At 40.6% G+C, this 16,633-nt stretch overlaps 1 protein-coding gene across 1 annotated transcript in view; it reads right to left on the bottom strand.

The window, feature by feature from the left end:
- Positions 1-16,633, bottom strand: part of AGBL1 (AGBL carboxypeptidase 1) — a gene marked incomplete at both ends in the record, with an annotated part of 599,032 nt that overhangs the window by 254,104 nt on the left and 328,295 nt on the right. The window contains one exon of the mRNA XM_079699372.1: positions 13,068-13,248. Within this exon, the coding sequence (XP_079555498.1) occupies positions 13,068-13,248 (181 nt within the window). The remainder of the gene's footprint in view (positions 1-13,067; positions 13,249-16,633) is intronic.

Below are 16,633 nucleotides of genomic sequence, written 5' to 3' on the forward strand. Positions count from 1 at the left end.
GTGAGCCATGGCCGCTGAGCCTGCGCGTCCGGAGCCTGTGCTCCGCAACGGGAGAGGCCACAACAGTGAGAGGCCCGCGTACTGCAAAAAAAAAAAAAAAAAAGTACTATGGTATTTGACCATGATAATAATTAGGTGAGGCGCACTGGTTAGAGTTTACTAGCCCCTTAATACTTTGAAGAAACAGGAGTGGAGAGGTTAAGTAACTTGTCCAAAGCCACATGGATGGAAAGAACACAATTCTGACCTAAACCAGAGTCTTCTGATCGCTTGATGGGAATTCCTTGTACTACACCACAATCACAGTCATCCCAGATGGGAAAAGAAGAAAGAGCCAGGGAGAAGGCAGAAAAAGTACAAAATAGTTTCCTTTGAGCAAAGCAATGAGATCTTCTTATAGCTCTGATAACAAGGGAACAGGCTCTCCCTCTTCCTTCATAAAAGCAGAGTCTCCCCAAGAGTAAATGGCAAAAGAAAAAGCACCCTCAGTATTGGCAGGAGCTGTCAGGTCTGTGCTTCCTATTTTCCAGTTATAAACTTTCATGAATTTTAGGGAGCCATGTGACATACATCATTAAATATGTGGTAGATGTGATGGGAATTGTGAAATAACATATCTATATTATACTCAAGGGTTTGCTTTATAAAGACTTCTAAGTGCATGTTGAAAGAAGGTGTTAAGAGTGGGGACAATAAAAAGAGAGATGTCTAAAGGGGAAATCAAGAAAGAAGAATAGATGCCCATCTGTCTCCCTCCTTGCCTGCATCCTTGACCCCATTTCTTCCTCGTATAGGGGAAGGAACAGAGAAAAACTGGAGTGCAGACAGATATCAAAAGTTGCCCAGCCAACGAGGGAGAAAAGCATTTAACAAAACAAACGCATTTCCCCAAGAGCCTCAGCTCCAACTTGATCAATGATTCTGCAACATTGAATCATTTTTAATTTAATGCTTCTGGGAAGAAAGGGGGGAACCCATCAACTACAGGCACAGTTGGCAAGAGCTGGGTATTAGCATTTGGTAGCATTTATTATCACTGTTTATGATGGCATAAATTAGGTTTATGCTGATATAATTAATGACCCTAAATTTAGGAATAATAAATGGTGATATTTATTCAGCACTGCAATGTCTGAAGAAGGCAAATGGAGTAGTCAAGCTCCTGACTCCCTCTCGGTGTGCAGGCTGTGGTAGGAACGGGTGTGAGCAAGGGAGCCCTTGGGAACGTGCTCCCAAAACTCTCCACCCAGCACTATGCATCATTTAACACTATGCAAATGACTTAGCAGCAGGACCTTAACAGTTCCCAGAGCAAATAATTTTCATTTTGATCTCTAAGAACAAGTTCATGTCACATTTCCCTCTAGAACCAAGACCCTCAATGTTCCCTGAGCTCACACTCTTCCTACGGGGTATGCACAGAGGTTTGGACAGTTGTACCAAATGCTACACTCTTCACGGATCTCTTTACCTCCTTCCATCTCTTAGAAGGAACATCACTGATGTCCTGCAAAATCTCTATAGACCATGATTTGAGAATTACTGACAGACATTTGCAAGGAAAGTATTTAAGACAGAAAACAGTTACGTTTGCATCTTTTAAAACAATTTCAAATGCATGTTTGTCTTTTATTTTGTAGTTATCTTCAAAACCTGTGAGGTTAAAATATTCCTGTAAATGTTCCCTTTTTGTGCCTAAGAGAGTATCTTAGCATTCAAAATGGACTAAGACTTCCATTCTTCCTTTTTTTCTGTGAGGGCAGGAGGTAAATGGAGAAAATTATAGTTCTTCCTATCGAATCATAGTTCTTCCTTCTGGATCAGAATAACATTCTCCCCCATTTTCAAATATAAGGAAAGGAAAGCAAAGAGAAAGAGATTAAATACCCCTTGCCTACCTCTTCCCAGAGCCCCTTAACACAGAGACCCGCAAACAGGGTAGAACCAGACCCAGAATGACATTTCCATCCAAATAGCCAACCTTTGCTCCATGTCCAAAAAATTAAAAATTTCCTAAAAACGAATAAAGCACAAATATCCATCCATTGATAACTCTGTTCCAAAGAGTACAAAATAGCAAAACAATCTAAATTTCAAAAGTCCATGACTGCCAAGTTTAAGTTCCTTTGTCAGCTCCCAGGCAGAGCAGTTGGGTTCTATATTGAAGGACAGATGACTGCTGTAGGCTAAGCTTTAACTGCTAAGAAATATGACCTTTGGCCAGCAAACATTACACAGAGAGATTCCACAGCAGGACCACTGGATTGCCTGGCCTCACTGAAAGGAAAATTTAGAGCTGAAGTTTTGGAATGAGAGTTCAAAGGGGAGTATCATCCTCATGTTGTATCATGTCATGTCATGTCATAATGACCATCAGCACCATTTCTACAGACATCGTGGACTCAATCATTCATCTTCCCAAAGGCCACAGAGAATGTAAAACTTTCTCCTTATAGGCTCTTCAGCCTGTGACATTTTGGCCTTTGTACAGGAGGACACAGTGCCTTGCTGAGTGAGAGAGAGAAAGAGAAAGAGACCCATGGGGAGGCTGACTATCTGACAGCCAATATCCCTCTGCCTTTGCTGGTCTCCCCTGATTTTTCCTGCTTCTCCTTCTCCCCACTATGAAGGAGTGTGCTCTGCTGTTCTTGCTTTTCAGGATGTACTGCAGAACTCATCCACAGGCATACAGAAATTCTATGCTTCAGAAGCCAGACATGGATGGTGAGTCCATAGAAAAGCCAATCACTTCCCTATGTGATCCAGCAGGAGACCTAAGGGCACAAATCTTCCCAGCTTGAAAGATACTTATTAAACCTTAGCCTGTTGGAGACTACCCAGACATAAAATCACACTCCCTGATGTGTCCTCTGTCATTCTTTCAAGACAGTGGCTAAAAGGAGGAGAAGGACATGGAGAAGGTTAAGTATCATGCCCACAGGTTCAACAAAAATCATACCTCAAATGGACAGGATACAAATTTTCCCTTCCAAGCAAACCTGTAGTAAAACATTGTGTCGATGGTACACCAATACTTAAGTGCTAATATTTAACTGAAGATGTATCCAAAAGCTCATTTCTGATGGAGGTAACTCAAGGCCCCTTAGAGCCCTTGTTCTGGCCTGGGATGATATACCTGGAGGGTCACACGTTAAAAAGAATTTAGAAAGGTCAGGCACCCCGAGTTAGACTCAACAAATATGTGTTAGGCACTTACCACTTCCCAAGTTCTACGCTAACAACATTCAAAAGGAGAGTCACCAGATGACTCTCTGGAAGCTTTGACATAAGTGGGGCTGCACAGTCAAGTGGAAAGAACACGAGCTTTGCAACCTGACAAACCTGAGTTTAATTCCTGACTCAGCTGTGTGGCTGACCTTACATATGTCACCCAGTCTTTTGCCTCAGATTTTTATTTTCATTTGCAAAATGGGAGTAAAATATTTACTTTTTTCATAAGTATAAAAAACTTAAATTTAAAATATTTTTATCCTATTACATTGACAAGGAATAAAAAGAGTGATAATGTGCAGTGTTAGCAAGGTATGGGGACCAGGCCCTTTCATCCATCAGTGGTAGGACTATACATCTGTGTATCTTCTATAGAGAGTAATCTGGCAATAACATACATCAAATAAAAAATATGCATAACATTTGACTCAACAGATTACTTTTAAGAATTTATCTTAAGGAAGTGACTGGAGAAATTTGCCCAGAGACTAACAAGACTCTTCACCTGTCTGTTGTTTATAATGGAGAATTGTTTAAATCAATTATGGCCCATCAAGACCATGAGATTGCTGTTTTAAAAACTATAAATGCCGTTTGTATTCTTTGTTGTAGGAAGAAGCTATCTGTTTATAAACTATACTACAAAATACATTACCTTATGAAAGTTAACATGGGTATGAATATAGAAATATATTTAAGGAAATAGCTGATATACCTGAAGCTGTCAATTTACAAACAAATGGCTAATGGACCTTCTTCAGCTTGCTAATAGTGTTTCTCTCTGGGCAGCCTGATCCAGGGAGGACCTCCAGGTTACAAAATTCTGTGGGCAAAATGTAATTATCATGGATGATAATGTGTACAATGCCCCTTGGATTAACGTAATGTATTAGCCCAAAATTTGGGTGCTTTTTAATTTCTTCTTTAAGCTTTTTCTCTACACTAGGATTTTCTACAATAATGATGTCTCATTTTTTCCCCCATTGGAAACAATAAAACCATTTTATTTTTTGGAAACAAAGAAGTCACATATAAACAATAATAAGCCTGATGCAAGTGCGTGTTGGAGACTCGGTAAACCAATGCTTTGTGCTTGTTTTTCACCAATTGTCTCTGAGCTCTCAGCCCACAATTCTATCCTCTGCTCTGTCACACTGCAGCTAAAACTCTGCAGATCGCAACGCTCAGACTCCCTTGCCAGTTGGCTTCCTGCTAAGTTCTGCCAACGAGAGGCACTAGAAGGAGATAGGAAGGCAGGAAGAGGAAGAAAAGGATACCCTTTATGGTTCCCAGTTCCAGTTAATGAGACTAGGGCAGCAGCAGGGGACTGGCTGAACTCCTCCATCTTAAGACGCACAGCACTAGCATCACTGCATCTTCTCACGGGTACCAGCAGCAGGCGGGATGCATCCCCTTGCCATCTGGATATTTTCATTCCTTCACCCTTTCAACTGCGCCCTTTGGTCCACTGAAGCCCTTGCCAAGTCAGACTCCCTTCTCAGAGTTCCACACACCAGCATCATGGAGCCTTTCCACCCCTGGGTTCTGGTAACTCCACCTCTTCCCTTTGCTTCCCCGTGCTTGTAGGCAGAGCCCGCCTCTGCAAATGTTAAATCTCCTGGCTTCTTCTGCATCCCCTTTTTGAACTTTCAGACTTCTACCACCAGTGTGAATCAAATCTCTTCTTCTTTAACACCTATTATCTTGACTGTATCATGTAGCATTTTTATAATTAGAAGACAATGAAGCTATTTTATTTTTTAAATGTCCCAGTTATACGGAGCACGACTCTTAAAACATATTAGCCATTGTACTTATTATTCACTGTTCCCTTAGAAATTTCTCCAACTATGACTGCTACTGACCCTCTTCACCAATCTGAGGCACAGACATTTTCTTTCAATCTCAATAACACAGCTGAAACAAGACGAAAAGGCTTATTAACGATTTACTAAGAATAAATGATATAACAGATGATAACTACTCACAGAAAATTTAAAACTGATTATTGCTATAGCTGTTCTCATTCTCAAGCAGCCATGTGAGGGACTGCTTCTTCCAGCCTCTTCCACATAGCAGATGCCACCTTTCCTCAGTGACCTAGGGGGACCCTCTGGTTAGGCCAGAGTTTCTTCACTTTCGAGCTCCAGAGAAGTATCTCTTCCCTCTAAAGGTCCATCTGTCAGGCATCTTTTCTTGTTCCAGGATCTACTCCTTTCCAGGAAGATTGACAATGGGAATAACAAATTCATTCAATGACTACACTGCTCTCTGCCCACAGGGAAGTCTTCAAGGCCAGTAGTAAATGCATCATAGTATGAAGGGCAAGAATGCTTACTGCCATGATCTAAAGATCTAGCATCAAAAACCCCTGAGTTGCTTGTATGATTGCAGGTAGGTGAGGAGGCAGCCCAAGAAACAACTAATGTTGAATTTCTCACCAGTCTGTTGTTTGGGAGCTCAGAGAGTATCTTCCATTCTTTCTTGAGCATACTTTTTTTTTTTTTTTTTTTTTGCGGTACGCGGGCCTCTCACTGCTGTGGCCTCTCCCGTTGAGGAGCACAGGCTCCGGACACGCAGGCTCAGCGGCCATGGCTCACAGGTCCAGCCGCTCTGCAGCATGTCGGATCCTCCCAGACCGGGGCACGAACCCATGTCCCCTGCATTGGCAGGCGGACTCTCAACCACTGCGCCACCAGGGAAGCCCCTTGAGCATAATTTTTAAAAATTATATACTTATTACAGTCCATTTTTTTTCAAATGTAACTGATCTGAGAAATCCGAAAGTCTGAGAATCACTGCTCCATGTTTTTTTATTGAAGAGATTTGAAATACATTAAAAGTTAGAGCTGAGGTCACATAAGAGGGAAGCCCAGGGCTTCCCTGGTGGCGCAGTGGTTGAGAGTCCGCCTGCCGATGCAGGGGACACGGGTTCGTGCCCCGGTCCGGGAAGATCCCACATGCTGCAGAGCGGCTGGGCCCGTGAGCCATGGCTGCTGAGCCTGCGTGTCCGGAGCCTGTACTCCGCAACAGGAGAGGCCACAACAGTGAGAGGCCCGTGTACTGCAAAAAAAAAAAAAAAAAAAAAAAAAAAGAGGGAAGCCCTGAACATATCAAAAAAGGAGGAAAGAGGCATAGCCCAGCCCAAAGGTGAAGTGAACCCAATGGGGATAAATCATAATAAGCATTTTGTGATCCTGAATAGTTACTTGAGTGAAAACGTACAATAGAATGGGCAGTGGAATGGCAGCCCTGTGGCCAAACTGTTCAAAGTCAGCTGGGTGCTGTTTACAGCCAGAAGTTGGCATCAACAGGAAGTATGTCTTCTCCAGAGGAGAAAGCTGGCAGGACGCGGTAGAGTGTTGAGGCCCAAGCCACGCCAGGAATTCAAATTCCATGAAGGTAAACTGAGGATGAACTAATTCATTCATCCTGGGCCAAGACTGCAGAAAGCAGGGAAGGCTATGCCTTCTTTCATCCCTGTCACACTGGATGTGAAGATTGAGGTCAACAAGACTAATTTCAGAGACCATCTGCTGATGGGGCTGAGGCTTTACTTGCATCTCCATTCAAGTTTGGGAAGAGCTGATAGATTAAAATCAACATGGGCTCTGGAGGTAGACATGGGTATGTGTGTGCCAAAGTGTGTGTGTGTGTGTGTATGTGCCTGTGTGTGTCTGTGTATTTGCTTGAGTGTTTTAATTATCTAGACAATTTTTCATGCCATTTCTGCCTTGAACTAGGCTATGTGATAACTCATTTTATCTCTTTAGTCTCAATTTCCTTATCATTTGAAGGACTGGGACTAAATAATATACAATAACCCACCCAGCTACAACATTTTAAGATTCTTTTATTCTAATTCCCTTAAATCTCTATAGAAAAGGAATGTAGAATAGACAGAAGTTTTAGTCCTGGCTCTGTAATACGAGCTATTTAAACTGCACTGAAGACTTCACCCCTGTATACTCAAGTTTTTGCACCTGAAAATTATATGGAAAATCTACCTTGGTTGGGCCATAGTTACTATTAGATAAGAAAATATATTGTAAAAGAGCAAGGTTCTTTCTTGGCTTATAAAATGTGCTAAATATTTTTTTGATAAAGTCTGTGAGTGCTCTTATTGTAGTAAAATAAAGCCTTCACAATCCACAGAGTAAAAGACTATCGATACTAAACTTTAATGGTCCCAGATAGTTAAAACTGTCAAGATTTTTATCTGATTTTTATAGTTTCATGTGTTTCCACTAGAGCATTCAGCCTATTACTTCTTAATACCTTGGTGTGTTTACTTATAGCATGTCTTTTGCTCTTTATGGTTGTTTACTTCTCTTCCACAATGGCCTTGGAAAAAAGTAATCGTTTGCAGCATTGTATATATACTAAGAATAAATATACTCTGATTCTCCTGGGAATAAAATGTTGGCCTGGGTGTTGATTTTATAAAAATTATTTGTCACTAGCCTCCACCCAAAAACCAAAGTCCAAAAATTGGGAATCATGCTATATTTCTTCCTCTCCTTCACTTACTTGTCATGTTGACCTTTTAAGTCATCACTTGTCTTCTCCCCACTCCCCACTCTAATCAAGCAGCCATTATCACTTCTGCTCTAACCCAACTTGTTATCTCCTTGTTCTTTTTTGTTTTTGTTTTTGTTTTTGTTTTTTGCGGTACGCGGGCCTCTCACTGCTGTGGCCTCTCCCGCTGCGGAGCACAGGCTCCGGACGCGCAGGCTCAGCGGCCATGGCTCACGGGCCCAGCCGCTCTGCAGCATGTGGGATCTTCCCGGACCGGGGCACGAACCTGCGTCCCCTGCATCGGCAGGCGGCCTCTCAACCACTGCACCACCAGGGAAGCCCTCTCCTTGTCCTTTTATCCCATGTTGGAAAGAAATATAAGAAACAAGGGATCACTGCATCAGTCCTCCTGGATTACTTTGAACTCAGACCAGTTCAATACAAACTACCAGGCCAACAAGATGGTAAATTGTTTCTTTTGGAAACCATCTTTGTATTTTGTTTTCCTGTTACAGACATCTGTTGCTAAGAAATCTTTGGCTTGGCAAGACCCACTATATCTTTGCTAGAAAATCCTGGCTTTGTCTCCCTGACCACTGCTATCAAAACCTCCCAGCCATCCTCAGAGGCTCATTAACATCACCACACAAGGAAACTACTCCACCTTTACACAGTTTTGCAAACTCCACAGGGGTCCATGCTTTCTTTTCTTTTCTTTTTTTTTTTTTTTTTGAGGCTGGTAGAATCTTTTTTATTTAAAAGCTGAGTCTTCTAATACAGTGATTTCCTGAAGTTTCAAATAATTTTCAAAGTATGAAACCTGAATTCCTTTGTAAGGCCTTCTGTGATACCTTTAACTTTCAGTCATAGCATTTAAATGAAGGCAGCTATGATTTTAAAATACAGTACATAATGATAGGTACACAGAAATATTATGGATTTTTTCATAAGTTCTTTTGCATGATACTAGCAGGGAGAGAAAGAAAAGCATCTTGTGGTAGGTTAAGAGCCAAGTTCAGGTTCAGGCTCTCTAATCTTTAGGCAAAAAGCTTGCCTCTTTCCTGGTCAGACCACACACGGGGCAGTTTTGTTAATGTTTAGAAGCCTATGAATAGGAATGTGTCCAAAGAAAATCAATGACAATCAGAACATCAGAAACAATACCACATAAGCAATGTTTAGGTGAACATTGGGCTTCACCTGAGGAAGTTAAGGCATGTAAAACGGTGATTAGATCTTATCCTTGTTTCTACACATTTCACAAGGCAAAGATCAAAACAAAGAAAAACAAATCCACCTAATTATACACTATGGAATGCGTATGTCCTGAAACGGAATGTCAACGAAGCATTTAAGTGGAAGTTAGATAAACCATATGTTAGGTGTGTTCTAAGGGTTCGTGAGCTGAAACTTTTTTTTTTTTTTTTTTGCAGTACTCGGGCCTCTCACTGCTGTGGCCTCTCCCGTTGTGGAGCACAGGCTCCAGATGCGCAGGCTCAGTGGCCATGGCTTACAGGCCTAGCCACTCCGCAGCATGTGGGATCTTCCCGGACCGGGGCACGAACCCGTGTCCCCTGCATCGGCAGGGGGACTCTCAACCACTGCGCCACCAGGGAAGCCCTGAGCTGAAACTTTTAAGCCCACTTATTGTAAGATGTTAAGATTCCATGGCAGCCTCAAGTCTTCTGGTAATGATGTGCAACGACCTGGGGATTTTTTTTTCAGTAGAACAATGCTATGATTTCCAAATCCCTTTCAGCCAAAATTGTTTGGGTGATCCAAGTAACCTACAAAGTGCCTTGAGTTCCATGATGAAAGATGCTATATAAATAAAAAGGGTAATTTAGTCATAATAAATAACGGTAATGACGATGGATGGTGGTGTCACAGTGAAGCTGCCCTGCCATTAAGGAGCCTAAAGCAACCAGCTGTGAGCTGGAAATAATGTGTGCCCAGGCCAGGAGGATATTCAGTGACTGAGACCATGTTAACCTTTCAACCAAAGACCTGGATCCAGCCTCTGATTCAGAGGTGTGAGCATCTGAAATGGAAAAAACTACAGTATTTATTCCAGAGTGTGAATGTTACTTTGGACTTATAAGACCTCTACCAACACAGGTCAATAGGGAGCTTCCTCTTCCAACAGAAGAAAAAATTGAGTAGGTCAGGGGAAGAGCCAGAATTCCAGACTAGAGTTATGACTCTGAACCCCATGCTCTTTCCATCCTCTATCAGACCCCAGACAATTCAATGCAACATGTAACTTCAGGAGAGAGCCAGCCTGGATGAGAAAATGTTGAAAAGAGGTCATGTCTCTCAAGATGGCTTGCAGAGCTGTTTTCCATCCATTTAGGCTCAGTAAGCCTGCTAGTAAAACTCTTAGCCCCTCAAGCAGGGAGGAGCCATGCACTGAGGCCCTGGAGCTGATCTCCAGAGTTAAAGGAACATGTGGTAGGAGCCAGCTGAGTTCTGTTGGACCAGGGAAGGACACTGCTTTAGTGCTTTGTCCAGCTTGAGATCTAGGAAGCCTGATTGCTGCCAGAGGCCTGACTGATGCCACCTCCTGAAGGACTTGGCCTCCCAAGCCTCACATGTGCTTGAAGACCAACCAGTCACCATATGCAAAGAGGAAGGACCCTCCTCTCTGCCCACCAAAAACTTCCATCAAAAAAAAAAGAAATCTGGAAGCTACAAAACTAGGAATCTTGTTAGAACACATGGATGCTTTCCTTACCTACTTATCTTTTTTTTTTTTTTTTGGGGGGGTACTATCTATTGAAATTTTAGTTTTACAGCCTTTAGCTCTAACTTGCTTGCATTTTGGCATAATTTAACATACTTTATCATTGGAATTTATTCTCATCCTCTTTTTCTAGTTTATCATCTTTAAAATTTTAACCTTTTTAACTTAACAATATTCTTTTAGTGCTTCTCCTTTGAAGCTAGTCTGTTCTCAGCCTTTTAACATTTATTTTGGGTTTTTATTTCCTGAAAGAAATTATTATTTTATATTTCTTAAAACATTATCTTATTAAGTTTAAGTCATTGTAATTTTATCTCTGAAATTTTTGTTTTCTTTTTAAATTTCTTTATAATTCTCATTTTACCTCATTTCACCTTTTCAGTATTGCTCTATTTTCCCAGTTTCTAAATGTATGCTTTTGCCTCTTTAAAACTGATATTTTAAATTATAACTTCTTCTGCATTTTTATTTTTAGCTTTTAAAATTATTTTTCCTTTCAATTTTTCTGTTTATCTTGTATTGTTTATTTCCATAGGATACCAATGTCTAATCCTATAGTAAAAAAGAATCATTTATTACCATAGGAAGGGGCTTTAAGTCTTTTTCCACAGTTTGAGGCAGTATGTATGAATGTTAATCCTCTCACCCCCACCCACTGACTGAGTGATCTTGGGAACCTGCTCTTCTATCTGGGCCTCAGCTCACAACTCTGCAAATGCTGACCCCTTATGACACTGGAATTCACCTTTCCTATTATACATTCTGAAAGGCATGGAGGAGCTAGGCCAGGAGAAGCACCACCCCAATCTTCCCTCTTGCAGGCAACCATTTTTCAGTCGTTTCAATTTTAGCCATTCCACAGCCATTTTTCAACCATTTCAGCCATTCCATTTAGATAAAGTGACACCTTTATTATAGCTGTATCCAGAATCCAGTAAAATACAACTGAGAATAAAGATTTATCTGCAGGAAATAGAAGCAAATCAAAGCACTGGTCTTTTTTTGTTTGTTTGTTCGTTTTGTTTTCTTTTATTTCTTTTAATCTTTTTTTTTTACACAGAAGGTTCTTATCAGTTATCTATTTTACACATATTAGTGTATATTTGTCAATCCCAATCTCCCAATCCATCCCACCACCCTCCCCCACAGCTTTCCCCCATTGGTGTCCATACATTTGTTCTCTACATCTGTGTCTCTATTTCTGCCTTGCAAACCGGTTCATCTGTACCATTCTTCTAGATTCCACATATATGCATTAATATATGACAAATATATTTGTTTTTCTCTTTCTGATTTACTTCACTCTGTATGACAGTCTCTAGGTCCATCCACATCTCTACAAATGACCCAATTTCATTCCTTTTTATGGCTGAGTAATATTCCATTATATATATGTACCACATCTTTTTTACCCATTTGTCTGTCGATGGGCATTTAGGTTGCTTCCATGACCTGGCTATTGTAAATAGTGCTGCATTGAACAGTGAGGTTCATGTGACTTTTTGAATTATGGTTTTCTCTGGGTATATGCCCAGTAGTGGGATTGTTGGGTCATATGATAATTCTATTTTTAGTTTTTTTAGGAACATCCATACTGTTTTCCGCAGTGGCTGTATCAATTTACATTCCCACCAACAGTGCAAGAGGGTTCCCTTTTCTCCACACCCTCTCCAGCATTTGTTGTTTGTAGATTTTCTGATGATGCCCATTCTAACTGGTGTGAAGTGATACCTCACTGTAGTTTTGATTTGCACTTCTCTACTGATTAGTGATGTTGAGCATCCTTTCATGTGTTTTTTGGCAATCTGTACAAATTCTTTGGAAAAATGTCTATTTAGGTCTTCTGCCCATTTTTGGATTGGGTTGTTTGTTTTTTTGATACTGAGATGCATGAGTTGCTTGTAACTTTTGGAGATTAATCCTTTGTCAGTTGCTTCATTTGCAAATATTTTCTCCCATTTTGAGGGTTGTCTTTTCATCTTGTTTATGTTTTCTTTTGCTGTGCAAAAGCTTTTAAGTTTCATTAGGTCCCATTTGTTTATCTTTGTTTTTATTTCCATTACTCTAGGAGGTGGGTCAAAAAAGATCTTGCTGTGATTTATGTCAAAGAGTGTTCTTCCTATGTTTTCCCCTAAGAGTTTTATAGCGTCTGGTTTTACATTTAGGTCTTTAATCCATTTTGAGATTATTTTTGTGAAGCATTGGTCTTAACTTCAAGGAAATCACAATTTGAGCCCTGACTTTGTCACTAACCAAGTAACCAGGGGGAGTCATTGGATTATTGTGGACACCAATTCCCTCCTTTTAAAAAGGAGAGTGTTAGATGACATTATTTCTAAGGATTCCTCTGTTATTAACTGCCAATGAGTCTATACCTTTCTATTCAAAGGAACTATGAGATTGACATTAATGTATATGGAGATTACCCTGTTATTTGTACCAGGTAACAGAACCCAAGAGAAGTTTTTCCTGCCGGAGTACCAAGACCCCTCCAGTCAAGCCCATTGAGGAAAACAACAACATGTTACCATGATAACATGAATGCGGGCTAGGTTGAGCCAGGTGCCAGACATACTTGCCATTGATGACACCATCTGGGTTCAGCATGGGGATGATCTTGAAAATGAAGTTTTCCCTCAAGAGCTTAGCCACAGGGTCACTGCTGACCAGGAACTCCAAGGTCCCCTTCATCACCCAGCTGGCATTGCTCTCTCCTGGGTGAACTCGAGCAGTAATCACCTGGTATGGGCGCTGCCCTGCAGAAAAAGAGACACAAGAAAATTAAACCTAAGTACATTTTCGATTTCCACCCAGATAATCTCCAGGCTGCCAGTATTACACCTGACTGGCATGAAGCCTGAAATAGGTTGATTGTTTCTAATACACATCTAATGTACATGTATCCATTTTCCATCTTCCTCTATGGTCTGCAAGACTCAAGAGAGTATAAAGTTAAAGCTCAAGGCTGTTATCCAAAGCATAAGTACTTAGTGGCATCAAAACCAACCAAGAATCAGATTTTAGCAAGACCACCAAAGAAATAATTTACTCTTCAGAGTCTAACAGCATGATGATGGGTGTCCCAGATCTGAGATTGAATCTTATCTTCATCATTTACCAGTTGTAAGACCTCAGCCAAATGACTTAATTTCTCCAAGGCTGCTTTCTCATCTGTAAAATGAGGACAATAATACTGACCTCCTGCAGCTGTTATAAAAACTAAAGGATGTTGGGCTTCCCTGGTGGCGCAGTGGTTGAGAGTTTGCCTGCTGATGCAGGGGACATGGGTTCGTGCCCCGGTCCAGGAAGATCCCACATGCCACGGAGCGGCTGGGCCCGTGAGCCATGGCCGCTGAGCCTGCGTGTCCGGAGCCTGTGCTCCGCAACAGGAGAGGCCACAACAGTGAGAGGCCCGCGTACCGCAAAAAAAAAAAAAAAAAACAAAACTAAAGGATGTGATTATAGAGAACTTGGCATATTGCTTGCTGTTCAGTATGTACCTGTTAGCTCTTTCCCTTCTCAATTATAAAGTCTGTGGTTAGGATGGTGCCTCACATTCCCCAGTAGCAACAGGAGTCAGGTACAGAAACTGAATTGGGAAATTTATGACTGACTTTATGACACTGAAGCCAATCCTGGAGAGATTTCACAAAAGAGGGAAGCACCTGGAAGCTCAATCTTGGAGTTGCAATACTTCCTTCACTTTGCAGAAGAAATCAGGAACACACTCTCTGCCAATCACAGGGAGTGTATTGACATGAATAGATCTTATGAAGAATGCATTGATGAAAGAGAGACTTATCATCCTTTCTTTGCTGACAGAAGACACATGGAGTATCGTAGTGTTGAGACGTATTCTTAGACCACATGTGAGCTCAGGTGGTAAATGTCTTTTGATTGATTGGTGATGTCTGTCCCCATACACTTGAGGAAGAAGTGGGGAACATGTGGTATCATACAAGCAATTCACCGTGTCTGCTCTAAGCCCTTGTTTAATTTGGTGTGGGTTTTTTGACTCTTCTGTCTGTATCCTCACCCAATTCCTTATTGCTCCTAAACCCATTCTAATGATGAGAACTAAATATTTGCCAAGTATCAATACCTTAGCCACTAAACAGCCTAAAAGTTAAACCAGTCATTTTCTTCCTGATCATTCAAATCGTGAGTTAAATATGGCTTTTCTTCCCTTTAGCAGTAATCTTTTTGAGGGAATAAACTGTGTCTCTAATTCTGTACAAAGAAAGACAAAACTGAATAACTCTCAATTACAGCTAAATAACAAGTAATGGAAGATACAGAGAAATAAACTATTAATTCCCTAATTATATTACTATTATCATTAATTAAAACAAACAAAATACCCTCTGTCAACAGCCAATGAGACGCAGGTTTAAGGGGCATATACTGGTACATTTTTACTGACTATGGTGAGAGCATGTTACTTCTCTTGTAGATCCTTTATATATTGTGGATAATATTCAGTTATGTTTTTGCTTAAGCAGGTATTTTGAACATATTCCAGAAACTGCAGGAGGCATTGGGTAGAAAAAGTTGAATATATTATAGTTCTTGTTCTGTAACAGGCCAAAGCATTTGTCGGTAGTGACAAACATGCAAGCAAATAATGACAAGTGAGCTAGTGGAGGTGTATATAAAGCACCAAACATAGATCTGAGTCAGAGAGGAAAGGACATTTCCAGCGATGTGATGTTGTTTAGACTGGGTGCTGCAGGATAAGTATCAGCTAACTAGAGAAAGAACGTGAGGAGGGGCCTTCTAAGCAAAGAAAAAGATACATGGCAAAGAACACAGAAGAGAAAAACTGGTGCATTCAAGAATAAAGAAAAGTTGTGAATGGCTGAAGCAAAGGACTAGAGGTAGTAGCTTGTGAATTTAGAAAAGCAGTTTGGTGTCAAACTGTTAAGATCCTTCCTCATATATTTTGTTTAGGGATTTGGACTTTATTCTGTAGATCAGAAGTTCTCAACCATGGAGTCAGTGTCTCCCTGATACGCTATGATCTGTGATGAGATCTACTGAAGAATCATTGGTTAGTAATAAAAGTGTAAATGCTTGTTATATATATATATATATATGTATGTGTATATATATACACACACACACATATACACTACACTATATATGTATACATATACTTTATAAATATACATACATAGACATATACATGTATATACACACACACATACACATATCACACAAAATGCTGGCTACCCTCCCAATAGCTTTTCTCCCCTTCTTTCTTACTACCAGACCCCTGATTTTGGGGGGTTTAAAAAGTGCCCAGATCAAAACACCCAGCTTTGTGGATCCTCTTGTAGGTAGGAGTGACCATGTGACAGGGTCGAGACCAATGAGATGTAAATGGCAGCCTGGGGTGGGTCTTTCTGGAAAACTGATCAAAGGGCACTGTTTCACCTGGCAAATGCCTTCTTGGTTTTTGTCCCTTATCTCTCATCTTTGTCTCTTGTTCCTTCCGTGAACATAGATTTGATACTTTCAGGTGAAGAAGCCAACTTGAGAATCAAAGTCACATGATAAGATGTTACCGTAAAGGTAGAAAGAGCCTACAGGTTCTTGAAAAATCCCTTAAGCAGCTACCCTGCACCTTCACTAGCTTCTTCAATGCTTCCGGATGTTTGAGACCAATAAACCACTATTTGACTGGGCAAATGTAATCATGTTTCTGTTATATCTTATTAGACTCTAGTTTAACTTATATGATATAAGAGCAGGTTTAAGGTCATCCTTAAAATAAGGTTACTTTGAATAACATGCACCCAAGTGTGCTTTCTGGACTGGGGAGAAAAGAATGGCAGAGAGTTGTAGTAAGAATATTTGTTATGTGTGTCCCAGAAAACAACAGTTGAGAATGTCTACTTTAAGAAATAGAAAGTAAATGATGGCTTTTCAACAGGAGAAAGACATGCCAAAGACTGCTTCAAAAAAATTCTGACATTTATGAAGACAGTACATTTGTTTAACCATAGACAGTGGTGGGGTTATAGAGCAGAGAACAACTTTTAGAGCCATATTTCCAGAGTTCAAATTCCAGCCCCACCATGTTCTACCTGAGATGAATTATGTAAGTTTCTGAAGAAATTGAGTATTGGGTTGGATGTT

This window comes from Hyperoodon ampullatus, assembly GCF_949752795.1.
Source record: "Hyperoodon ampullatus genome assembly, chromosome: 3".
NCBI lineage: Eukaryota > Metazoa > Chordata > Mammalia > Artiodactyla > Ziphiidae > Hyperoodon > Hyperoodon ampullatus.